Source organism: Gadus morhua, chromosome 7 (genome assembly GCF_902167405.1).
Source record: "Gadus morhua chromosome 7, gadMor3.0, whole genome shotgun sequence".
In the NCBI taxonomy this organism is placed as follows: Eukaryota; Metazoa; Chordata; class Actinopteri; order Gadiformes; family Gadidae; genus Gadus; species Gadus morhua.
Genome location: NC_044054.1, coordinates 25,741,671 through 25,761,575, shown reverse-complemented (window position 1 = coordinate 25,761,575; position 19,905 = coordinate 25,741,671). Strand labels below are relative to the sequence as shown.

The following is a 19,905-nucleotide window of genomic DNA, read 5'->3' as shown; positions in this document are numbered from 1 at the left end:
TCAATTTACCCCTGGAGATACCTTCACAGATGGCGAAGTTGAGCTAACAAACTAGCAGGCAAACGGTCGTCTACCAAGATAAATATATATATAATTACGCTGTGCATTTACAAATAAATATCAGTGTATGCAGCATAAAGGGCCTCTGATACAATATAGACAGTTGACAATTCGAAAGAGGTAGCTATTTAATCAATTTACCTCAGAAGTTACTCGATGGCCAGCAATGGAAATGAATGACCTCCTACGCCCTAAAATGGTTGTTTGGAACTATTCGAGGCTCCATACCCCGGAAGTAGGCGCTACAACGGAGTCCAATGGAAGTGTCGCCACTCTGTTATATCTACCACTCTGTGTTAACCCAAGCCCCATGGACATATTATAGAATGGAAAGCGGATTCCAAAATGGCGCCCATTCATTTCTATGAAAACTGCTCAATGTCGCAGGGCAACATCATGGACATATTATAGAATGGACAGCGGATTCCAAAATGGTGCCCATTCATTCCTATGAAAACTGCTCAATGTCGCAGAACAACATCAAGGAGAGATTTGCTTCCGCATCACGGGATCCTAGCCACGCCCTAGTACATGACGTACCGGATGTAGAACTATTCATTGTTTTCTAGCATTGTAGCATCATAAGCGAGAGGTCTGAGCGATCGCAGTCGCATTTCATAATTATGAAAGATTGCTCCATATAACACCAACAACATAGTAAATGTATGTAGGCCTAGAAAAAAATACCGGGACTATAATCAGTCCCTATTTCCAGAAAAACGTGATTATGCGATCGCATAATTCAAAGCATAATCAGCCAAAGTTTGCATATGCATGCGGGGGCCGCATTTTTTCAAATATGCCGCACTTTCACTTCATAAATTGCCGACCTCCGCGCAAAATATGTGGGGCTTGCATGATTTCATAATCCCCACATTTACGTTGCAAAAAAGTCACATATATCTTAGCAGAAAGTTGAAAAATGTTGCGTTTACTTCGCACAATTGCAGCCATTTCCCCCTGTTGCCATGGGAACATTATGAAGTGAGGTAATTACGTGACGTGAACGTCATCGAAAAGCTGCATTTTTTTTGAAGTTCCCGCATTTTTCCGCACGTTCCCGCAATTTTTGCAAGTTCCTGCAATTTCATCACCTAAAATTGCATAAATATGCCGCATATTTCATCGCATTTTTTAAGAAAACGTGCCGCATAATGAAGGATTTTTGGCTGCAACAATCACAAAAAAACGCCGCATTTTTCTGGAGGGACTGTTTAATATGTCCATGGATGTTGCCCTGTGCCCGCATATTTCCGAATATCTTCGAGAAAATTGCAAAAAGTTGACGTGTTAACTAACCCGGTGTGACAACACCCGGTGTGTGACCTGCTCACTTATTTTACAGATTTGTTCTCATGATGTGTGCACTACAGCAATGAAAACACAAAAGTGACCATATGAGCCTATGACGTTGGTCTGATTTGAACCAAACCAGTAACCATGTAACTTGGGGCAGTAGGGTCACGTTACATCTGCTCAAGTAAGATTAGGCGGGTGGGCTAAAACGTGTGGTCGCCACGACCAAAAAACAACAAGAATATTCACCCAGTAGGCCTATTGAGTTCTCTATGCGAGGCTTAGCCAGTAGAAATGTTGTGCAAATCGGCATATAGGGGCGCTACAGTCCTTAATTGAACACCACAACATTTATATGACTAGGCTCACCATAGTTTTTCTACCTATTGCCATGATTTTGTGTCAGATGATGCACCTCTCGTGACCTCCATAGATAATGTAAGACCCAAGGACTTGCATAATCTTAGTTTCAGTAATTTCGAATATAAAGCTAAAAACACCAACCGCTAAATCTTCAACAAAACTAGAAAAAAGGACCAAGCAACATTAGATTAAAATCATTCCAGAATATTTATTTACCAATCATAACCCATTCCCCACCCTCCCTTATCCATATTGCTGCACATATTTATTAAGGATATGGTACTGATTCCATTTTACAGCAAAAAGGTTAAATAAATAATACATTTCATCTCACTACACGCAACAAATATTAAACGAAATCCATTCAAACCTCTGCTTTAATAAATATGCTTACATCTAACTTTTCCTGCTTATGTACAACCACATTTCTCTCACTTTGGGACAGTAATAATGATTAAAAAAAAAGCCTATACATTACTTCTATGTGTAAACCCCTAAAAACTTTTATTTTGAAAGTCCACATTTGTTGTATTTTTCCTCAAGTGGATGGAGCTTGAAGGCCTGGACTACATTACAAAGCCTTGCACAAGCAGCAGCGGCTGTGGACGGCTTGATACAACCTGCTATTAATGCCCACAAAGGATTCCTCTTCTTTTTAAATTTGAAGTCACATGGTCATGGTCCCAGCATTGCAAGGCAAACTGCATGCATTGCCCTGAGCCCTGGTTTTGCATTATTTCACTTTCTCTTGTTTACCTGACAAACTCTTGTGCGAAAGTGGAGGTAAAAAAAGGAAAAAGAAAAAGAAATGTGTGTACTGTGAGCACTTCCAACCATTAGTTTTGTGTCCAGGACGTGGGTATCCTATAAACGAGGAGCATGCAGGTGAATCTAGCAATCACAGCCTTGGTGAGCTGAATCAATGAATGAATCAATAAGAGATTTCTCTGTTTTGGTGGCAGCAATGAAGAAGGGAGGGCAATAAGTTAATACCACATGTTCTCGAAACGCTACCCTGCCTTCCAACACATCATCATGTCTTTCAGACCTAGGAGTGTGTAGAGGGATGAGGTGTGTGTCACATTCTGGATTAGACACCTAGGTGTATGTCTGTGTGTTTGTTTGGGCCAGCACAAGCACACTTGATACATCCCATCAGCTTCCGTTATCTTGATGAAAGTCTGTTTTTAGAATATATAAATGTTCAGTGCACATAGGAACTAAAGGGGAGAACTCGAATAACGAATCATTGAGACATTTTGGTTTCACGATTTTACACCTCTTCATGAGCTTCCAGACAGAAGATATGCCATGCCCGCAGTGGATAGACATTGGGATTTGGATTGGTTGTCGGTTGATTTCAACTAAAGAGTTGCGGTGGAGCAAGAAAAAATACAAAGAAACAAGGAAAACAAATGATTGATTTGTCAAAGTCAAGATTGATGAGGACTGGGCCTTTGTTGGGCTGTTTGGATGGAACGCAGATCAAACATGTTTGGCTTGCCTTCCAAAGAATCAGCATCTCAATGCTAAGATACCCATGTTTGTTACATATGCAGCAAAAGGAGGGAACGAGAGGATCTTAGTATTAAGATATCTTTGGGCAACACCGCTCGGTCAAGTCTTCTTCACATGGAGATGCCGTTGTAGAGGTCGTCGATCTTGCCCTTGAAGAACTCCCTCAGCTCAGGCCTCTTGGCCTTCAGAGTCGGGGTCAACAGACCATTCTGGATGGAGAACATCTCGTTGTGGACGTAGATGTTTTTCACCTTGGGAGGGGATGCAAGTGTAAAGGACAACAAACCAAAGGTCACCTTATATTCACTTTATATATCAACATCATCCTTGATCTTATATCCATTCCGTTTATGGGATTACAGCAGGGGTTAAGAGCTTAATCCCTTTCTCCATGGCACACTCCAGGGATCTTATTCGGAATTTCCATCAATCAAAATATAGTCTCCATCAATATTTTGAGATCAAGTCGATACCGAATAGTTTTAGACCATCATAGACAGATGGATGGTATTCTGAAAGGCCTTTTTCTAATAGGCCTGTAATATCCCTTATTTAATCTTAGTTCTAAAGGGAAACAGTACCAACCTGCTCAAAGGAGTGGAGGCCACTGGCCTTGCCCAGACGCACCATATCTTCCAGTATGGCCTTTTTCAGCATCTACACACATTAAACATTAAACCAAAAAGATTCAAACAATAGCAATCAATCGGATCCTTTACAATGATCAGTTGACCACTCTTCAGTAAGATAGTAAAGCTGAACTACACTATACACCTCGTAATGTACATTTGTCGATTCATATTCACCATTATTGTTGTGTAACTTCAGCTACTATTTGGTCTGAGGGCACCATCACACGTTTCCCATGAACTGTCTTGGAGGTGGTCCACTAGGAGCGTCATGACCAACGATGGTCACCAAGCAATACATCACCCTTTGTATGGACACTATGATTCAGGTAGGGATTGTCAAAAGATACTAAAACCCCTTGATTATTACACATTATTACACTACATAAACGATTGAATACAAATAAACAGGCCTTCAGGCAGCAGATCTTCACTGAAAACTATCAACTAGGACTGCGCCCTATTACCATCTGCAGAGACCAGTTGATATGCCTGGTTTTCATACATCTGACAATGTAATAATCTCGACTTGAATCCCACATTACGTTGGTGTTTGTACGTGTGTGTGTGTGCGTGTATGCATGTTTGTGTGTTATTGCTTTTGTGTGTACGTAATTGACATGCCAGCTGATACTTAGGGAGGAAATAAGGTATTGTGCGGCATGTATTGTATCATGTATTGGACACTTAGACTGGGAAGAACATTTACCCACCGTGTTTTTACAGAGGTCCTTGTATTCGCCTTGGATGCCCTTCTTCTTGGCCCAGTTAGGCAGAACTTCTGGGTCCGGAACAACAATCCCCACCAAACAGGACTGGAGAGGAACCACGAGGGTGGGGGCATCATTAGAAAATGAAGGACGTATCTAACGAGACTGTTACGAAGAAAATATTCCACCACTGAGGAAGGATATATAATCAAAATATAATATTTGCCTGTAATGGCATATAGCAATGACATAGACAAGGAAACCAAAACAATTATAAAAAACATTAAAAATGAGGAGAATTTGTATAAAATAGAGAGAAAGGCGTACAGGTGCAGCATGCACCCTGACAAAACAAACGCCAACATCCCATATTAGAATATAGTTTAGATAACCAGAAATGTCATCCATAAAGCCAGCCACCTGGCCAGATGCTGGGTCTGTTGGTGTGAAGTCACCTTAGAACACTAGTCTGCTGATCCAAATCAGGACTCTTAACAGACACCTCACAAAGGGAATATTTTGTACTCCACATCACAGTTGATAGGGGTACCTTTGTGTGTGTGTATGCTTTTGCGTTCACGCGTGTTGTTTCGTGGGTGTGTTGAAAAAGCTTTGTGTGACGTGATGCATGTCGAGTGTGTTACGCAGTGTAGCTGCAGCGACCACTAGGTGTCCTCCTTCAGCCATGCACCGTGGTGACCTCACCACACATTCATTGACCAAGCCTCTGCACCTGTTGTAATGCCTATATATTTCCCCTAACTCCATACTAAATCTTCCCAAATGTTTATGCTTTCGATGATTGCCATAGATTGTTCCACAGTTGTCACTATTCCTTTTAGTATATTTTGAGACGAGTTTCGCAACTTTTGTTTTTATCACGGAAAGTCAGAGCTTTTTGTTCTATGTTTATCCTGACTGATGTTGATAAGTATTTTGTTTTAAAAAAAAATCTGATGCCTCATTCTTCACACACTTGGATCCACATAACCCAGACCGCAACATGTCTGTTATTATGGTAGATAATCTTTATTTATGTAAGGTTTAAGTACGTTTTAGTACAGGCCCAATTGCATCCATCTGTTGTGGTTACAAAGAGGTGTTGGATACCTTCTTCAGCATCCCTTGTAATATTCTTCCAATGGCGCATTCAGCACATGCATTATGAATTGACCAGGAAACATCTGGTTGATAGTTGGATTTGACCATTGATGTTATTGTTTGATATGAATTGTGTGGTATTGCAACTGTTAAAAGGACGAGGCTCTCTTTATCTGTAAAGAATGAAAACTTGTAACATTATTGACCAATCAGGATAAAGTGTTTAAAAAGTCTGTGGTATATCATAATATGTAATAATATATTATGTGATTCAACATGTATAGCATATATTGGGACACATATAAGCCAAGCTCAAAATTTGAGGTGAAGAGATAGGTGGCAATGACATTTTACGTGTTACTTTACGTGTAAACAAGTACTTGTTTTTAGTAGGAAATAACTATGGAACAAGCATTTGTGTGAGTCTGTCTGTGTGTGCATGTGCATGTGTGTACGTGTGTGGGTCCTTGTAGGTGCGTGAGTGTATTTTTGACCATGTGTGATCGTGCGTCTGCGCACGTGCATGTGTGTGGGCTGACCTGTAGACTATCTCCATGAATGTAGAGCTGGGTGAGAGGTTCGCTCCTGATGTAGATGTTCTCAATCTTCTCGGGAGAGATGTACTCTCCCTGTGCCAACTTAAAGATGTGCTTCTTCCTGTCAATGATCTTCAGAGAGCCGTTCTGTAGATGAAAGGCAAGGATTGAAAAAGGGAGGAAGAACCGACAGAAGAGGAAATTAGAGGAAAGAATAGGATAGGGGGACAACCAATAGAACAGCGGTAAATAGTATGAAAGAAGAGGGGCACGGCAACAAAATGCAAGGTTGTCAGTGACCTGATTTTATTTGAACCAATAATAATATTTTTTTAATTATTGTCTGGAGTTTGATCGGTCCACATACTGGTAACCATTTGCCAATGTCCCCGGTGTGGAGCCAGCCATCCGAGTCCAGTGTCTCAGCGGTCCGCTCTGGGTCTTTGAGGTAACCCTTAAACACGTTGGGTCCCTTCACACACACCTTGAGAGTGCATAGGAGAGGTTCAGTGGGTTTGGGGGAGGGAAAAGTGTCAAACGTGCTCCTTAGTTCTACGTACACCAGTTTTTCAAAGATCAACATCACGACTCGCAGAGTTGCCTGCTTTATGCTTCCATGTCAAGTGACTGTGTACACAAGGGGGCAGTATAGTGCTTCTGACTCCAAATTAGCCTGAACTGACTGGAAACCGAATCACAGAGTCTGTTCCATTGAATTGAATATGTTAGATGCATCTATGTGAAAATGTACTATTATTACTTTGAGTACTATTCAAATGTACTTCTGAAAAGCAATAGTTGTATTGTGTATTGCAACCAAATGAAAATATAGTGTTTTGAATTAGCTGGGTGCAATGGTTATTTTGTTTGTGACTGGACTTAGAGAATAGACGGGCGACGCCTGCCAACCTCTGGGAAGACTGGATGTCTACACAGCTATGTTATTTATAGCTGTGTAAAGACACATCAAAGATGTGGCTCTGATAGCAGTGAGAGCATTAACATGTGGCCATTGTGTGTTTCATTACAGAAAGACGACAGCCAGTGATTAACAATAATTATATATTATTTTTATTACATTCTTTATGTTGATGTGCATTTCGTTGTTATGAAGTGCAAACCCTAACTTTTATTAGGACAGATAACAGCCAGAAGGACCATTTCTATGTTTGAGATTTCATATATGTGTGTGTGTGTGTGTGTGTGTGTGTGTGTGTTGTGAGTTGTGAGTTGTGAGTGAGTGTGTGTGTGTGTGTGTGTGTGTGTGTGTGTCCCACGTCTCCTCACCTCTCCTTCACCCTTGGATGCAAAGTAGTTCTTCTCTGCCACATCCACCAGCTTGATGAGATTGCATGGCAGGGGAGCTCCAACATGGCCTGCATCACAACCAAACAGCAACATCAAAAACTATTGATTTCTCACTTCTTGATGGAAGAAAAATGCAAGCAGCATATTTTATGAATTTCTCCATCACTTGATTTCAAAGTGTGTAGCAGGGATGGATGCAAATCCGGTATTCGGTAAAACACAACATATTCCTTTCATATAAATATTTTGCAATATATTTGTATTCGGGAAAAAGATAAATCACAAAAAAAACATGTCAAATAGCTGGTGTTCCTTATAACTGCGAGCTTGGTTGGTATTTTATATACATGATATATTTAGGCTAGCATTCGCTCGTTTTTTTGCTTGGTTTGGTTCGGGCTTCCGATAAGGGCGGCTGGGGGTGGGGTTCATAATGGTCACATGGTCATTAATAAGAGTTCAGTTTATTGGTTTGAGTGTGGATTAGGAACTGAATTTTATTTTTAAAATGATTTTATTTTCAATTATGTTCATGGTCATACATTTTTATTCTGGGTTTATGAAACCATAACCCAATATGACATTTAAAGGTAGGATAGGCGGTACCGTGCAATGATTTGACCAAACATTGCCTTTCCTTCCTTTAAGTGTTGATGATTATTATAATAGTTTATTAAAGAATACAAATAATATTGCTACCTCAACAAATACACACTATTACAAATCCTAAATTTGAATTTTAACCAGCTAATGAACAGCTTTTGTAAAGAGCTGAACTTCTCTGTTCAGAAAAATGTGACACCCCCATATGGTTTCAATTTTTATAAACGAGAGCAATCTCAGTCCTAATCTGATTGCTGAAGTTAAAATGTTTTATTTAGAATTGAAGTAAATTGTGAAATACTAACATAAAAAGGAAATGGCTAATAAAACTGTGATAAATAAAAAAAATTATGTATCGAGAAGTTTGTGAACTTGGAATGTGGCATTCTAGAATTGAGCAGTAGGGGGGGTGTAAGACTATGTGAGTTTAGAACTAAAGCGAGCCATTTACAGGAAAGCCTTATGAGGATGCAGGTTAGAATAGCAACAGGTAACACTGCATTCTCTAGTCACTCTCATAGTCCTGTTTTGCAAAAAAGATCTACAATCTATTTCGCCAAACATAACTTAACTTAATGCAACTTATTTATTCAATTCATATATCTTGGCTAATTATGCCAAGATATATATATATATATCTTGGCTAATAATAACCCATTATCTTTTGTGAGTTAACATTTTTGCACACAAATGCAATGAACAAAATGTACACCATCCTTACAATCCTTAACATCCAGCCCATAGTAATAAAGTAACTAGTTCACCTCATTAAAAATATTTGCATCAGATGACTGCCATTTGCTAAAATATATAAAAATAATAGCAATGTCTGAAAATAATTAAAGCGTTCGACATTTTCATAAAAGAGAGCAATCGCAGTCCTAATCTGACCGATCAAGTGATACAAATATTTAGAATTGAAGTAAATTATGAAATTCTCAATACTAACATAAATATGAAATGGCCTGTTAGTAAAACTGTGATTAAAAAAAAAAAATCATGTATCGTGAACTTAGATTGTGGCATTCTAGAATTAAGCAGTAGGGGGGGTGTAAGACTATGTGAGTTTAGCTAAAGCGAGCCATTTACAGGAAACCCTTATGAGGATGCAGGTTAGAATGCCAACAGGTAACACTGCATTCTCTTGTCACTCTCATAGTCCACATAAAATAACTAGCTACCTCATTAAAAAAAAAAAAAATGAGAATTTGAGCGTTCGACATTTTCATAAACGAGAGCAATCACAGTCCTAATCTGACTGATCAAGTGATAAAAAGATTTGTTTTTAAGTAAATTATGAAATACCAAAAACTTCAATGAAATTGAATGAAACTTCATGAAATTGCTTGTTAAAATAACTGGGACCAAATGATCATTGAATGCATCGTAATGTTAGTGACCTTGGAATGGGAAATTCTAGTATTGAGCCGTAGGGGGTGCTGTGAGTTTAGAACTAAAGCGAGCCATTTCCCGGAAACCCTTGTGAGGCTGCAGATAATAGCAACTGGCAACAACACATTCCCTAGCACTAGTCCCCGGTTCTGTGATGCCAAACAGAAATACGTATATCTGCATCAGATGTGTATCATATGCTAAAATATAGCCTAAAAAGTACCAATGTCTGGATTTAAAAAAAAATTACAGCAGTGTTTTATGACTTTTGCAGGGCATTCAAACATCATCCCTCAAAAGCGTGATCCTTCAATACAAATATTACTGTGACAATGGTAGTGCACTCTTGGTCAACTGTGTTAGGAAAATAAACGTTTCAAAGAGATGACTATTTCAGATAAGAGGTTGAGTCAATCTCTTATCTGAGATTGTGGTAGACTAAGAGAAAAGTTCACTCCAACCATAAAGTCTACGTGCCTACAGGGCAATTATATAGCGTTGGCATAATAAAAAAGCCTACCCCGTTGTTTAATCAAGGCAGGGCGAAACATGCACACATTCAGTGTGTACTGAGTGTCCCCCTTACTGTCTGGTTTCTGTGGTGCGGTTTGTTTTTTTAAAGAGTGTGAATAAAGCAAACACGCAAACAGGATGATGAAAGTGTCATCATCCTATGCTGCATGTTGTTTATGCATGTTTCAAGCTAATGTTAACCAACAAGGTGTGTGTGGTGTTTGGTGCAGGCACAACAAGATGCCACTCATTGTTTCCATCGCCTGGGCTCTTTATGTAAGACGAGGATGGGCAGGTCTTTGAGGAAGGAATTCATTCTGCTTTCACCTGGCTATATATGTGATCGCAAAGGCCGTTTGATGCATTCTTCTGTTTGCCTGAATGCAATACCCTTGTTGGAAGCCGCCTTGGATCACCAGCTGATCATGAAATATGGTTCAATGACATAACTCAATTGCATTATTTTTTAACCTTTAAGGGTTAATATTTTACTCTGAAGCCAACTGACCTTCGAGACCGACATAAAATTAGAATTCATACTTTTTATGTTTATGTTTAATGCAAATTAAGTTGACCAAACGTTTTATTGAAAGTTACCTGAGGTCCAGTCTCCAGGCGTAGTGAACGTGCAACCGGCAGTACACTCAGTCTGGCCGTAAGCCTCGTACACCTACACACAAACGCGCACAGACACACACAGACACACAAACACTCACACTGTATTTTTTTTTGCAAAAACGATATGCATTGCTGTATTATGCTGTATGTATTATGAACCTGGCCAACAACATGTAGAAGTGTATATTGTTGTTGACTGTCTTGTATGAATCTGGATCAAGGGTCATTCCTGTATGTGTTGTCATAGGGGCAATGAAAGCTTTCTGATTAGGATATCAATTCCCTGGCTGACCTGACAGCCCAGTGCTGCTCTGAGGAAGCCAAGGACAGAGGGGGAGGCAGGGGCGGCGCCTGTGATGATCATCCGTAGCCTCCCCCCAAGGCTGGCCTGGGGGCAGAGAGAGAGAGAGAGAGAGAGAGGCATGGTCAGGACAGGTCATGTTCAAGGAATCACAGAGATGTCGTATCTGTCAACAAGGTTGAACCAATGGATTCTTAATGAGACAGTGAACTTTAGGACTACAGAGACATCGAGGGCTTGTCTGTATTCTTTCGTTTTTTTCATGTAGGGCAGCTCTCTATTTTAAGAAGGTGAAATAACTCATACCCTGGCCTTCATGCACGTCTCCCCACTCCCCACGGTTATAAACACCACGCCCGATTTTGTATCACAACTGCCGTGATAAATTATTTCTTAAGTTTAGTTCAGAGGCTGAATCAATTACGACTGCTAGGGCTGTCTCTTAGCCTAAATCTTAAACATCAACAAAGATCATTTCCTACAGCAATTAACAGTGAATCACTATCCCATACTCCAAAACTAGACCAGACAAACACATGGGCATAAGAGGTGTGTTTGTGTACATGAGATGGGCCGTGTTGCCGTCTACCTGGATCTTACTGAAGAACACCTTATCCCAGACGCTGTCACTGCGAATGACCCCAGCGCTGACCTCTGCACCTTTTCTTTTGGCCGCAAAGTTGAGCAACCAGCGCTTTACAGGGGTGTTAGCTTGACTAAATATCTGAGGAGAAAAAAGAAAGGAGCAAAGAGGTTAGGGAAGAAGAAGAAGTACTTTGCCCAAAGTTCCCATCTGGGTTGATTCTATCTCGATTTTGTCTGGATGCAGATCAACGAGGGGATATTTGTGCGCTCCACATCCTCTTCAGGGAGGCTGTGGGCCATTGGGGAGGGAATGCCATAACCTGTCAGCCAGACTCCAGCCACTTGAACTTTGTTGCTTATTGAATCGTATATACTGCAACATTCAGATGAAATCTACAGTCTACCGAACGGCATTACAGAGCACCAACGAAATGCATTTCAGAAGCAGGGTTTGGTTGTGGTGTATTTCGATGCGGCTTTTCGGTGCGTGCGTGCGTGCGCACGCGCGCGTGCACGTGCGTGTGTGTGTGTGTGTGTGGGACCCACCTTGTCGTACATTCGGTTGAGGAGACGGGGGACCACGGGGAAGATGGTGGGCCGCAGGGCCTTCATGTCGTCTGCCAGAAGACGGATGTCCCCTTGGTAGAACCCAATACGCCCCCCATGACAGTACACCACCGACTGACACACACACACACACACACACACACACACACACACACACACACACACACACACACACACACACGACCGTTATACACACAATACATACATAGACACCACATACACACATGACCGTTTACACACACCACACATGCAAACGCCACATACACAAACATGACCGTTTACACACACCACACATGCAAACGCCACATACACAAACATGACCGTTTACACACCACACACACACACACACACACACACACACACACATACGTATCAACACACACATACATACACACACACACACCACACCACATACAAATACACACACACACACACACACATACACAAACACACATGAGTTTTTACACACAGATGCACACACACACACACACACTTTCAATGACCAAAAAATGTGTCATTGCAAGTATCTACTTCTGAATAACTAAATCATGACATCACATTTCGCTGGAATGGTTTAACTGAATACAATCAAACAAAGTTATGCACGGTAATTGGATCTTTAAATGTTATTGTTAGTCTCTTGGGCACAAACAAATTATTCACTGCTGAGTCAAGCCTGTGTATAGTGAACTGTTCAAATGCACGGTTGGTACATCACTTCCTGTCTGAGAGGCTATCTGAGGACAGGGTAGCAGAGCAGGAACTGCTCTCTTGCTTCAAACAGTCTGCCAAGAGGCAAAACCGAATTATGTAAATAATGTTCTCTCGTCCAATCAGCACTAGACGGGGCGTCAGCATGCGGGAGGAATGGGTAAAGGGGAGTGTCCATTGGCCCAGTGCCACAACATGCGGAAAGTTCAGTGTTTTTGTGAGTTTGTGAAACGATGTGTGGTGTATGTGGGGGAGTGTAGGCGGGTGTTGTGTCACATGGTGTAGATCGCGTGCCTGTTTTAGGGAAGATAGGTCCTTTCCAGGATAATATGCCACTCGGTGGACAAGCACACAACAGTGACAATTTGTGTGTGTGTGTGTGTGGTGTGTGTGTGTGTGTGTGTGTGTGTGTGTGTTGTGTGTGTGTGTGTGTGTGTGTGTGTGGTGTGTGTGTGGGTGTGTGTGTGTGTGTGTGTGTTGGGTGGGGGGTGTGTGTGTCTGTGTTGTAGACACACATTTACAGGGTTACAGGGTTGATACACACATTTAAATGCTTTTATTTGGATCCAAATAAAAGCATTTAAATGTGTGTGTCAAATGTGTGTCTACCCTGTGCCCCTCCCATTCATAATGCGGGTGCAGGGACAATTCTACTACTGTGCTTTTGTTTTTGTTATATCACACACACACACACACACACACACACACACACACACCCATGCACACATTAATCCTGCAGGGGAATCCCCTGGTTGCCTAATAAGGGGGTCAGGCTGCCCCTGAGCAGTGGGAAAGGCCGGTGCTCCATGCAGTTACCTCGATGAGTCTCTCAAACATGTGAGCCAGTGGCAAGAAGGAGATAAGGCAGTCGTCTTTGTTGGGGCATATCACTTTCTGCAAAGAATAACCGGAAGTGAAGCATTAATTAAAAACAAGATGGACAAAGGCAATACACAACATGTTAAATATGTTAAATAAAAGAGAGATGGGAATAGTAACAGAAAGACAGAAAGACAGGCCGAGGGAGGGAGAGGAACAGATGTGGTCAGGTGATGTGACGACCACACACAAAATGATATGAAACTGCTGCGGCCGGTTGTTAAAAAACTGTGGCCGCCGTCTAATGAAGACTGCCGTGGGAAGCGAGATCCTCTTACATCGGTGACTTTGAGGAAGCCCGAGAAGTCCGCCACGACGTTCCCATGTGTCAACATGACTCCTTTTGGGTTTCCTGTGTGAGAGGAGATGGGGAAAAATGAAAAGCAACAGTGAAACTCTCTCACTCTGCCAACTGAAGTCACTTATAAGAAGAAGAAATACAATGGATAGGCCCAGATAGAACACCATAGCGACACAGTCCAATGTGTTTTCCCTGAAGTTATCCCTTCATGTTTTCAATGGTGTTCCATATTGTGTATATATTTCCAATGAATGAATGAAACCAACAGAACAGATAGAAAGTAATAAAAAATCCAAAATCATAGGCTACTCGGTGGACAATTATATATTTTGTTTTCCCTTGGAGCAAACGTCCACCTGTGATTCAATACCACCCATGATGATATAAGGCAATATAGGTGTAGAATATAACATATAACTCAGAGCTACAATTAGTTATTAGCTTATGGCTACATAATCAACACAATGCGTTTTAACATAGATCATTTGACAGTGCTAATGCTCTAAACAAACAGTAGGGGGCGGCTGAACCACTCTGGTGCTTAACCACAGACACGTTAAACCACATTTCTCTGTTAAGTGCATTTTCAATCGGAGTTTTTTTCACAATCTTCCAGATTTTCTTAAAACTTTTTTTTCTTTCAAATGTTCAAAGGGAGGGGTGAGGATATCGGCAACGTTGCCTGAAAGAACTCGGAGTGCCCAAAAAACCCCAGATGGGCGCAGACTCAAAACCCAGGCATCATGTCATTAAAAATGTTGCTATTCTTGTTTATAATTTTTCTATTCAATCAGTTGCATCAACACAGCACTATTGTTTACCGAGGGGATGGGCGAATGCCTAGCTGCATGTTGGAGAGAACCTGTGAGTCTAAAGTATGTTAAATGTAGGACGAGCTAGACCTACCGAGAGTACAATATCCTATCATGTACATGCCAGGTATCATGACACCTGGTATGACACACTATTCTACATAACAGGGCAAATGCCTAGGTCATTTCCACTTCTGGAATTATTTCCTGAAATATATACCCTACAACTTAACACATAAGTCCTGTTACGCCTGTCTCTATGTCAGACTGTTTATCAAATCAATAAAAAAATGTTTTGGGGGGTTTCGGCTCTAGATGCCGGAAGCATCTTGATCCATGTGATGGCAACAGGCAGCAGCAACGGGCCGTGTGCCAAAAACAAAAGGGTTGGAGTCAGATGTTGAGCGGTACCTGTGGTGCCACTGGTGAAGCAGACAATGGAAAGGTCCTCCGGGGCTGGTGGCTGTGGAGACGCAGTGTCATTCTTACAACAGCTCATTGGGGTCAAGGAGTCAGCTAATGTGAACAACAAAGCTGAATGAACATCACAGAGACAACTATTTAAATATACAGTAGGAGTACTTACAATGGGCTTTCTATGGTGCTCCCTTCCCAGTGCCTTCGACAAAGAAAAACATGTACATTTAATAATCAGTTTGAAAAAGAGGAAATAAAAATGTGTCAATAGACGCTCATTTAGTATCTTTCTTTATCCCTCTATGGCATATGTCCGTCGGTGACTTGAATGATGATTATCAGCAGTAATGGCTAACAATTAAAAATAAAATGAACGGAAAATGAAAGGAAAGCAAATCTAAGTAAAACATAAACACAAAATCCAGAATAAACATATAGAATATAAAAAAACATGTTTTATTTTAAATGTAAATGTATAAATATTAAGAAACGAGGAAGTGTTCTTTATTGAGCAGTTGATATGTGACAGTGTTAATGAAGTGGTCTCATGCCAACCCAGCCGTCGCTAACAGCACTTTACCAGATTCATTGGTCATATCACCGGGACTGGAGAAAGCATATAACCTGCTCAACCTGTTCCATGCCAGCCTGTTTTTTTTTGTTGTGCTGCCGTATCGATGCAGTAGCATCTGCATCGAAGTGTGTGTGTGTGTGTGTGTGCATGTGGTGTGTGTGTGTGTCTGGTGTGTTCGACAGGTGATGGGCCCTGCCTTGGGTCACGCCTCCCCCACCAGCCTTACAAATGGATATCCTACAGAGAGGTAGGCGACTGCCCCTGCTGGCTCCATTAGCCAGCTTGATCAGCCAGTGGGTCTTTCCTTCATACAGCTGTATGTTCACAAATAATGCTTATTTGATTTATTTTTTACTAAAATATAGGTAATTACTAGTAGTAATAACGTAAAATATTGCTGAGCCTTGTTAACAGAAAAATCTGTGAATAATTGTGAAAATTGCTCTGGCATATGCTGACCCACCTCCGGTTCAGACAGATTTCCTAGTAACTGCAAGGGCCGGCGTCTTGTTTCCTGTTTCTTTGCGGAGCTATTTTTTCAAAAGAGAACTCAGTCCAGAATGAAGCTTTCAGAGGGGATGCAACAAGTGTTTTCTAAAGGAGCCAGTTTACTCAGTGACGATTTGAAAGCTTTACACTTTTTTCACAGTTATTAGTGCTTGCTGAGTTTATGTTTACCAATCACAAGCTAACAGAACCCGGTCATCAACATGCAACATGATTTGAGCTCGTCTGCCATGGGATTTTAGATATTAATCCAAATTCTGATTTAAGACTTATTAAGGAGCATCTTGCTCAAGGATGCTCACACTTTTCTGTTTTTCAGAAGACTTTATCCAAAGTAACATACATAGATTGATAGGGGAATGCTCTACTGTTTTCTTATATAAGAGAATGCATCTTCATAAACCTAACATCAACTCAGTTTCTGCAAAACATTTGCAGAGAAGTAAGCTCATTGACCGTCCATCGATTGTTCATTTTTCCAAATTGGACCAACAGAGAACGCAGATCTTCGACAATGATCAACGATCTGACTTTCCAGCCAACTTACCAGCCAATAGTGAACACCCCTTTAACAAGCAGGTAAAGGCTTCTGTAGTGTGTGTTGGGATGATGGCTAGTTTAATTAACCTCCCCTGGCCCGAGTCAGTCTGATTGAACTCTGGGAACGGGTGAGGCTGCACACCTGTTGTGCATTGAGCAATCAATGCACAACAGGTTAAATCTGGCATCACCAGAAACACGTGAGAGATCTTAGCCACGGACGCTTGGAACACCAGCTCTGTGAAACATCGATGCATTCCCCCATTTCAAATCACAACTCAAAACAAATCTGGTCAAAAAGACCTCTTCCACCTGATGCCAATTACCATGTCTCCTACTATTGTTATTATAATTTATTTCTCCTTATCTTATTGTTGTTTCTTTTTAATGACTTGTGTACCTTTGTACGGTGTCCTTGAGTGCAGAGAAAGGTGCCTTCAAATAACATTTGTAGTATTATTATTATATGACTCCAGCGTCCGCAATAAACCGGTTCAAACATTATCACCCTGAGTCCTTCTCTCAGAGGAGCCCAGTAGAGCCGCTCCAGTGGAGTGTCAACCTACAACCTTGCCACCAGCCCCTGTGGTGGTCTATACTGACCATAGCACATCCCCCCCACTCACCTCCACCTCCGCCATGGCCTGGATGGTGACCCCACAGCCCTGGGCTTGCTCCAGCAGGCTGGTGGCGTCGAAGGTGTCCATGATGATGATTCGGCGAAGGGCGGGGGTTTCGCGTCGCTCCACGTTACCCAGAAGCACCTTGGCCTTGTCCTCTTTGTCGCAGATCACCGTGGAGATGTCCGCTAAAAAGAAGCAACGAGAAGCACACCCAACATTTATGATATGATTTTGAACCAGGAGTTTTTGGTTTAAAATGTACACACAGATTTAAAAATATATCTTTTGGGCTGATAGTTTTAGAAAGTCAAGTCAAGTTTATTTTTAGAGCCCTTTAAAACAACAACCCACCGCAACTTTGTGATACTTTTTTGGTACCATCGTTGTACAAGCTGTATATGTGTATGAGATGAGTATGTGTATTTACACTGTTGCTTTAGAATGAGCAGCATGGTATATGAGATATGCCAAACTGTGGCGTTATACTGAGATGCTACTCTGATGCGCAGACATCAAAATAAACTGCTGCTCAGACGGCGCTCCACACATCCCCACACACCAAAGCGTCCAGAACGAGCTCGTGGCCTAATAGTCTGCGTAAAAGCGTTAAAGTGTCCGGGAACCCTCTCTCGGAGTCGACAGTCAACTAATGAACAGGCAGAGCTCCACACATACACACACAAGGCTTCCCTTCGTCGTGACATCGCTGAGTACACTAATAGGCACCTCGGCGTCATGAGAAGAAGTAGGTAGTGTTTTGGGGATACATTGGATTTTACTCAAGTTTTCTCTAACGTACGCTCTTATTTAAATTACATATTTGATTACTATATTTTCCCCATCACGTAAGATATATTACCACTTCACCCAAAATAAAAAAACACAAAATGAGGCACTGCATTTCATGATGTGACCAGATCACAAGAAATGATAGAGGGAGCTAAAGTTCCAGAGTGACACAGTTTTTGTTTGCTCAACTTTTAGTTTAAAACGAATCAAAGGCAGCCTGGTACTAACATTGCTCTAATCAATTACGTTGCTATTCTTTTTCTGCATCCAAACTGTGAGTCAGTATGTCGATACTGTAATCCTTTTTGGCAGCTTATTCAGCCGAAAGAAGGTGGGAGTTCCTAGGAAGGCAGTGGCCCTGCTGAGACACGCAAACTGCAGGCTAAATGGACGAAAATAACCACCTGCTCACCACACAAACACTCCTATCATGCGCTCATTCATTCTGCAGGGCCAAAACTGTTTGTGTGTGTGTGTGTGCGTGTGCGTGTGTGTGTGTGTGTGTGTGTGTGTGTGTGTGTGTGCGTGTGCGTGTGCGTGTGCGTGTGTGTGTGTGTGCGTGTAGAAGACTAGTTTTTGTTTTTGCCACGTTTCAGGGCTTAGTGTGTGTGTGATAATGTGCTACTCCTTGCAGAGTAGCACATGAGTAGCACGTCCCTGTGTTCATCCTCACCGGTGTTGATGATGAACCGGATGGCGTCTGGACCCAGCGTGTCGTAGAGGGGGACCACCACCATGGAGTAGGTGTAGCAGGCCAGCTCAGAGATGATCCACTGGCGAGAGAGACACAGCATACAGGCAGAGGGAGTCAATCTTATCTTCTTCATTAAGGTTCTACTTTGAAGAGGTGCGTATAAATGTGTGTGTTTTAATTTGTTTGTTAATATATTCATTTGTCTGTGAGTGTTTGAAACCTCGTCACATTTCCGTGTCACATGAAACACAAAATATGAATGGGGGGAAAAAAGGAGAGAGAAAAAAGAAAGGGCGATTTCACCTCAGGTCGGTTCTGGGCGAAGACCCCTATGAACTGGTCCGGGTTGGGCTGGCACCCCTGGTGCAGCAGACCGGAACCAAGGTATTCTGCACGCGCTGTGACCTACAGCAACACACAGCACACCAAGAGTCAACATGGCAAGCTTTGCTTCATAGTCTACCAAACTAAAACATACAAGTCACTGAACATGGCATTTTAATCTTAACATTTTCTGAATTGAAATGTATTCCAATGAAGTGGCTGCGTTAAAATGGTGTTGATTGTCAGATCTTGATACTAGAACCGTGATGCCTACTGTAAAGAATGGCCTTTCAACACTCAACACTCTGTTGCATCATTCATGCAACTTTGTTTGGCTGTGGCTGTAACAGGAAATGTGTGCATTGTGCAGTGTCTTCTTTTCTGCAGAACCCTGATAACCGTCTGCGACGATGTGGAAAACAATCCACTGAAGAAGCCGGTCCAAATTTCCTTGATCGGCTGATAACTGAAATTCCTCACTCCCTACAGATATCTGCTCAACCAGAGATTGTGCCCATATGATGAGTTTTGAGATAAAATGTTTGAGGGCTTCTCTATCAACGCCTCTGTCTGATCTGGCAGTCTCCTTGTTGACGTAGCGCTGCTTCTGAAATCCGCACTTTTAGCTCTGATT

The 19,905-nt window shown here is 41.6% G+C and overlaps 1 protein-coding gene and 1 long non-coding RNA gene across 4 annotated transcripts in view; one reads left to right on the top strand and one right to left on the bottom strand.

Moving 5' to 3' along the window:
- Positions 1–2,078: 2,078 nt before the first annotated feature.
- acsl6 (acyl-CoA synthetase long chain family member 6) overlaps positions 2,079–19,905 on the bottom strand; it is a 29,986-nt gene continuing 12,159 nt past the window's right edge. For all 3 annotated transcript variants that reach the window (XM_030361429.1, XM_030361428.1, XM_030361430.1), the window contains 17 exons: positions 19,251–19,352; positions 18,927–19,026; positions 17,468–17,649; positions 15,390–15,422; positions 15,215–15,266; positions 13,969–14,042; positions 13,628–13,705; positions 12,080–12,214; positions 11,538–11,672; positions 10,940–11,035; positions 10,627–10,699; positions 7,501–7,589; positions 6,581–6,697; positions 6,217–6,360; positions 4,580–4,681; positions 3,823–3,894; positions 2,079–3,488 (listed from right to left, as the gene is read on the bottom strand). In XM_030361429.1, coding sequence (XP_030217289.1) covers positions 3,348–3,488; positions 3,823–3,894; positions 4,580–4,681; positions 6,217–6,360; positions 6,581–6,697; positions 7,501–7,589; positions 10,627–10,699; positions 10,940–11,035; positions 11,538–11,672; positions 12,080–12,214; positions 13,628–13,705; positions 13,969–14,042; positions 15,215–15,266; positions 15,390–15,422; positions 17,468–17,649; positions 18,927–19,026; positions 19,251–19,352 — 1,725 coding nt within the window. In that variant the 3' untranslated portion in view covers positions 2,079–3,347. The remainder of the gene's footprint in view (positions 3,489–3,822; positions 3,895–4,579; positions 4,682–6,216; positions 6,361–6,580; positions 6,698–7,500; positions 7,590–10,626; positions 10,700–10,939; positions 11,036–11,537; positions 11,673–12,079; positions 12,215–13,627; positions 13,706–13,968; positions 14,043–15,214; positions 15,267–15,389; positions 15,423–17,467; positions 17,650–18,926; positions 19,027–19,250; positions 19,353–19,905) is intronic.
- The window catches only part of LOC115547305 (uncharacterized), a 5,277-nt gene continuing 4,348 nt past the window's right edge, over positions 18,977–19,905 (top strand). Inside the window, exon 1 of the long non-coding RNA XR_003977349.1 lies at positions 18,977–19,100. This is a non-coding gene — a long non-coding RNA (uncharacterized LOC115547305). The remainder of the gene's footprint in view (positions 19,101–19,905) is intronic.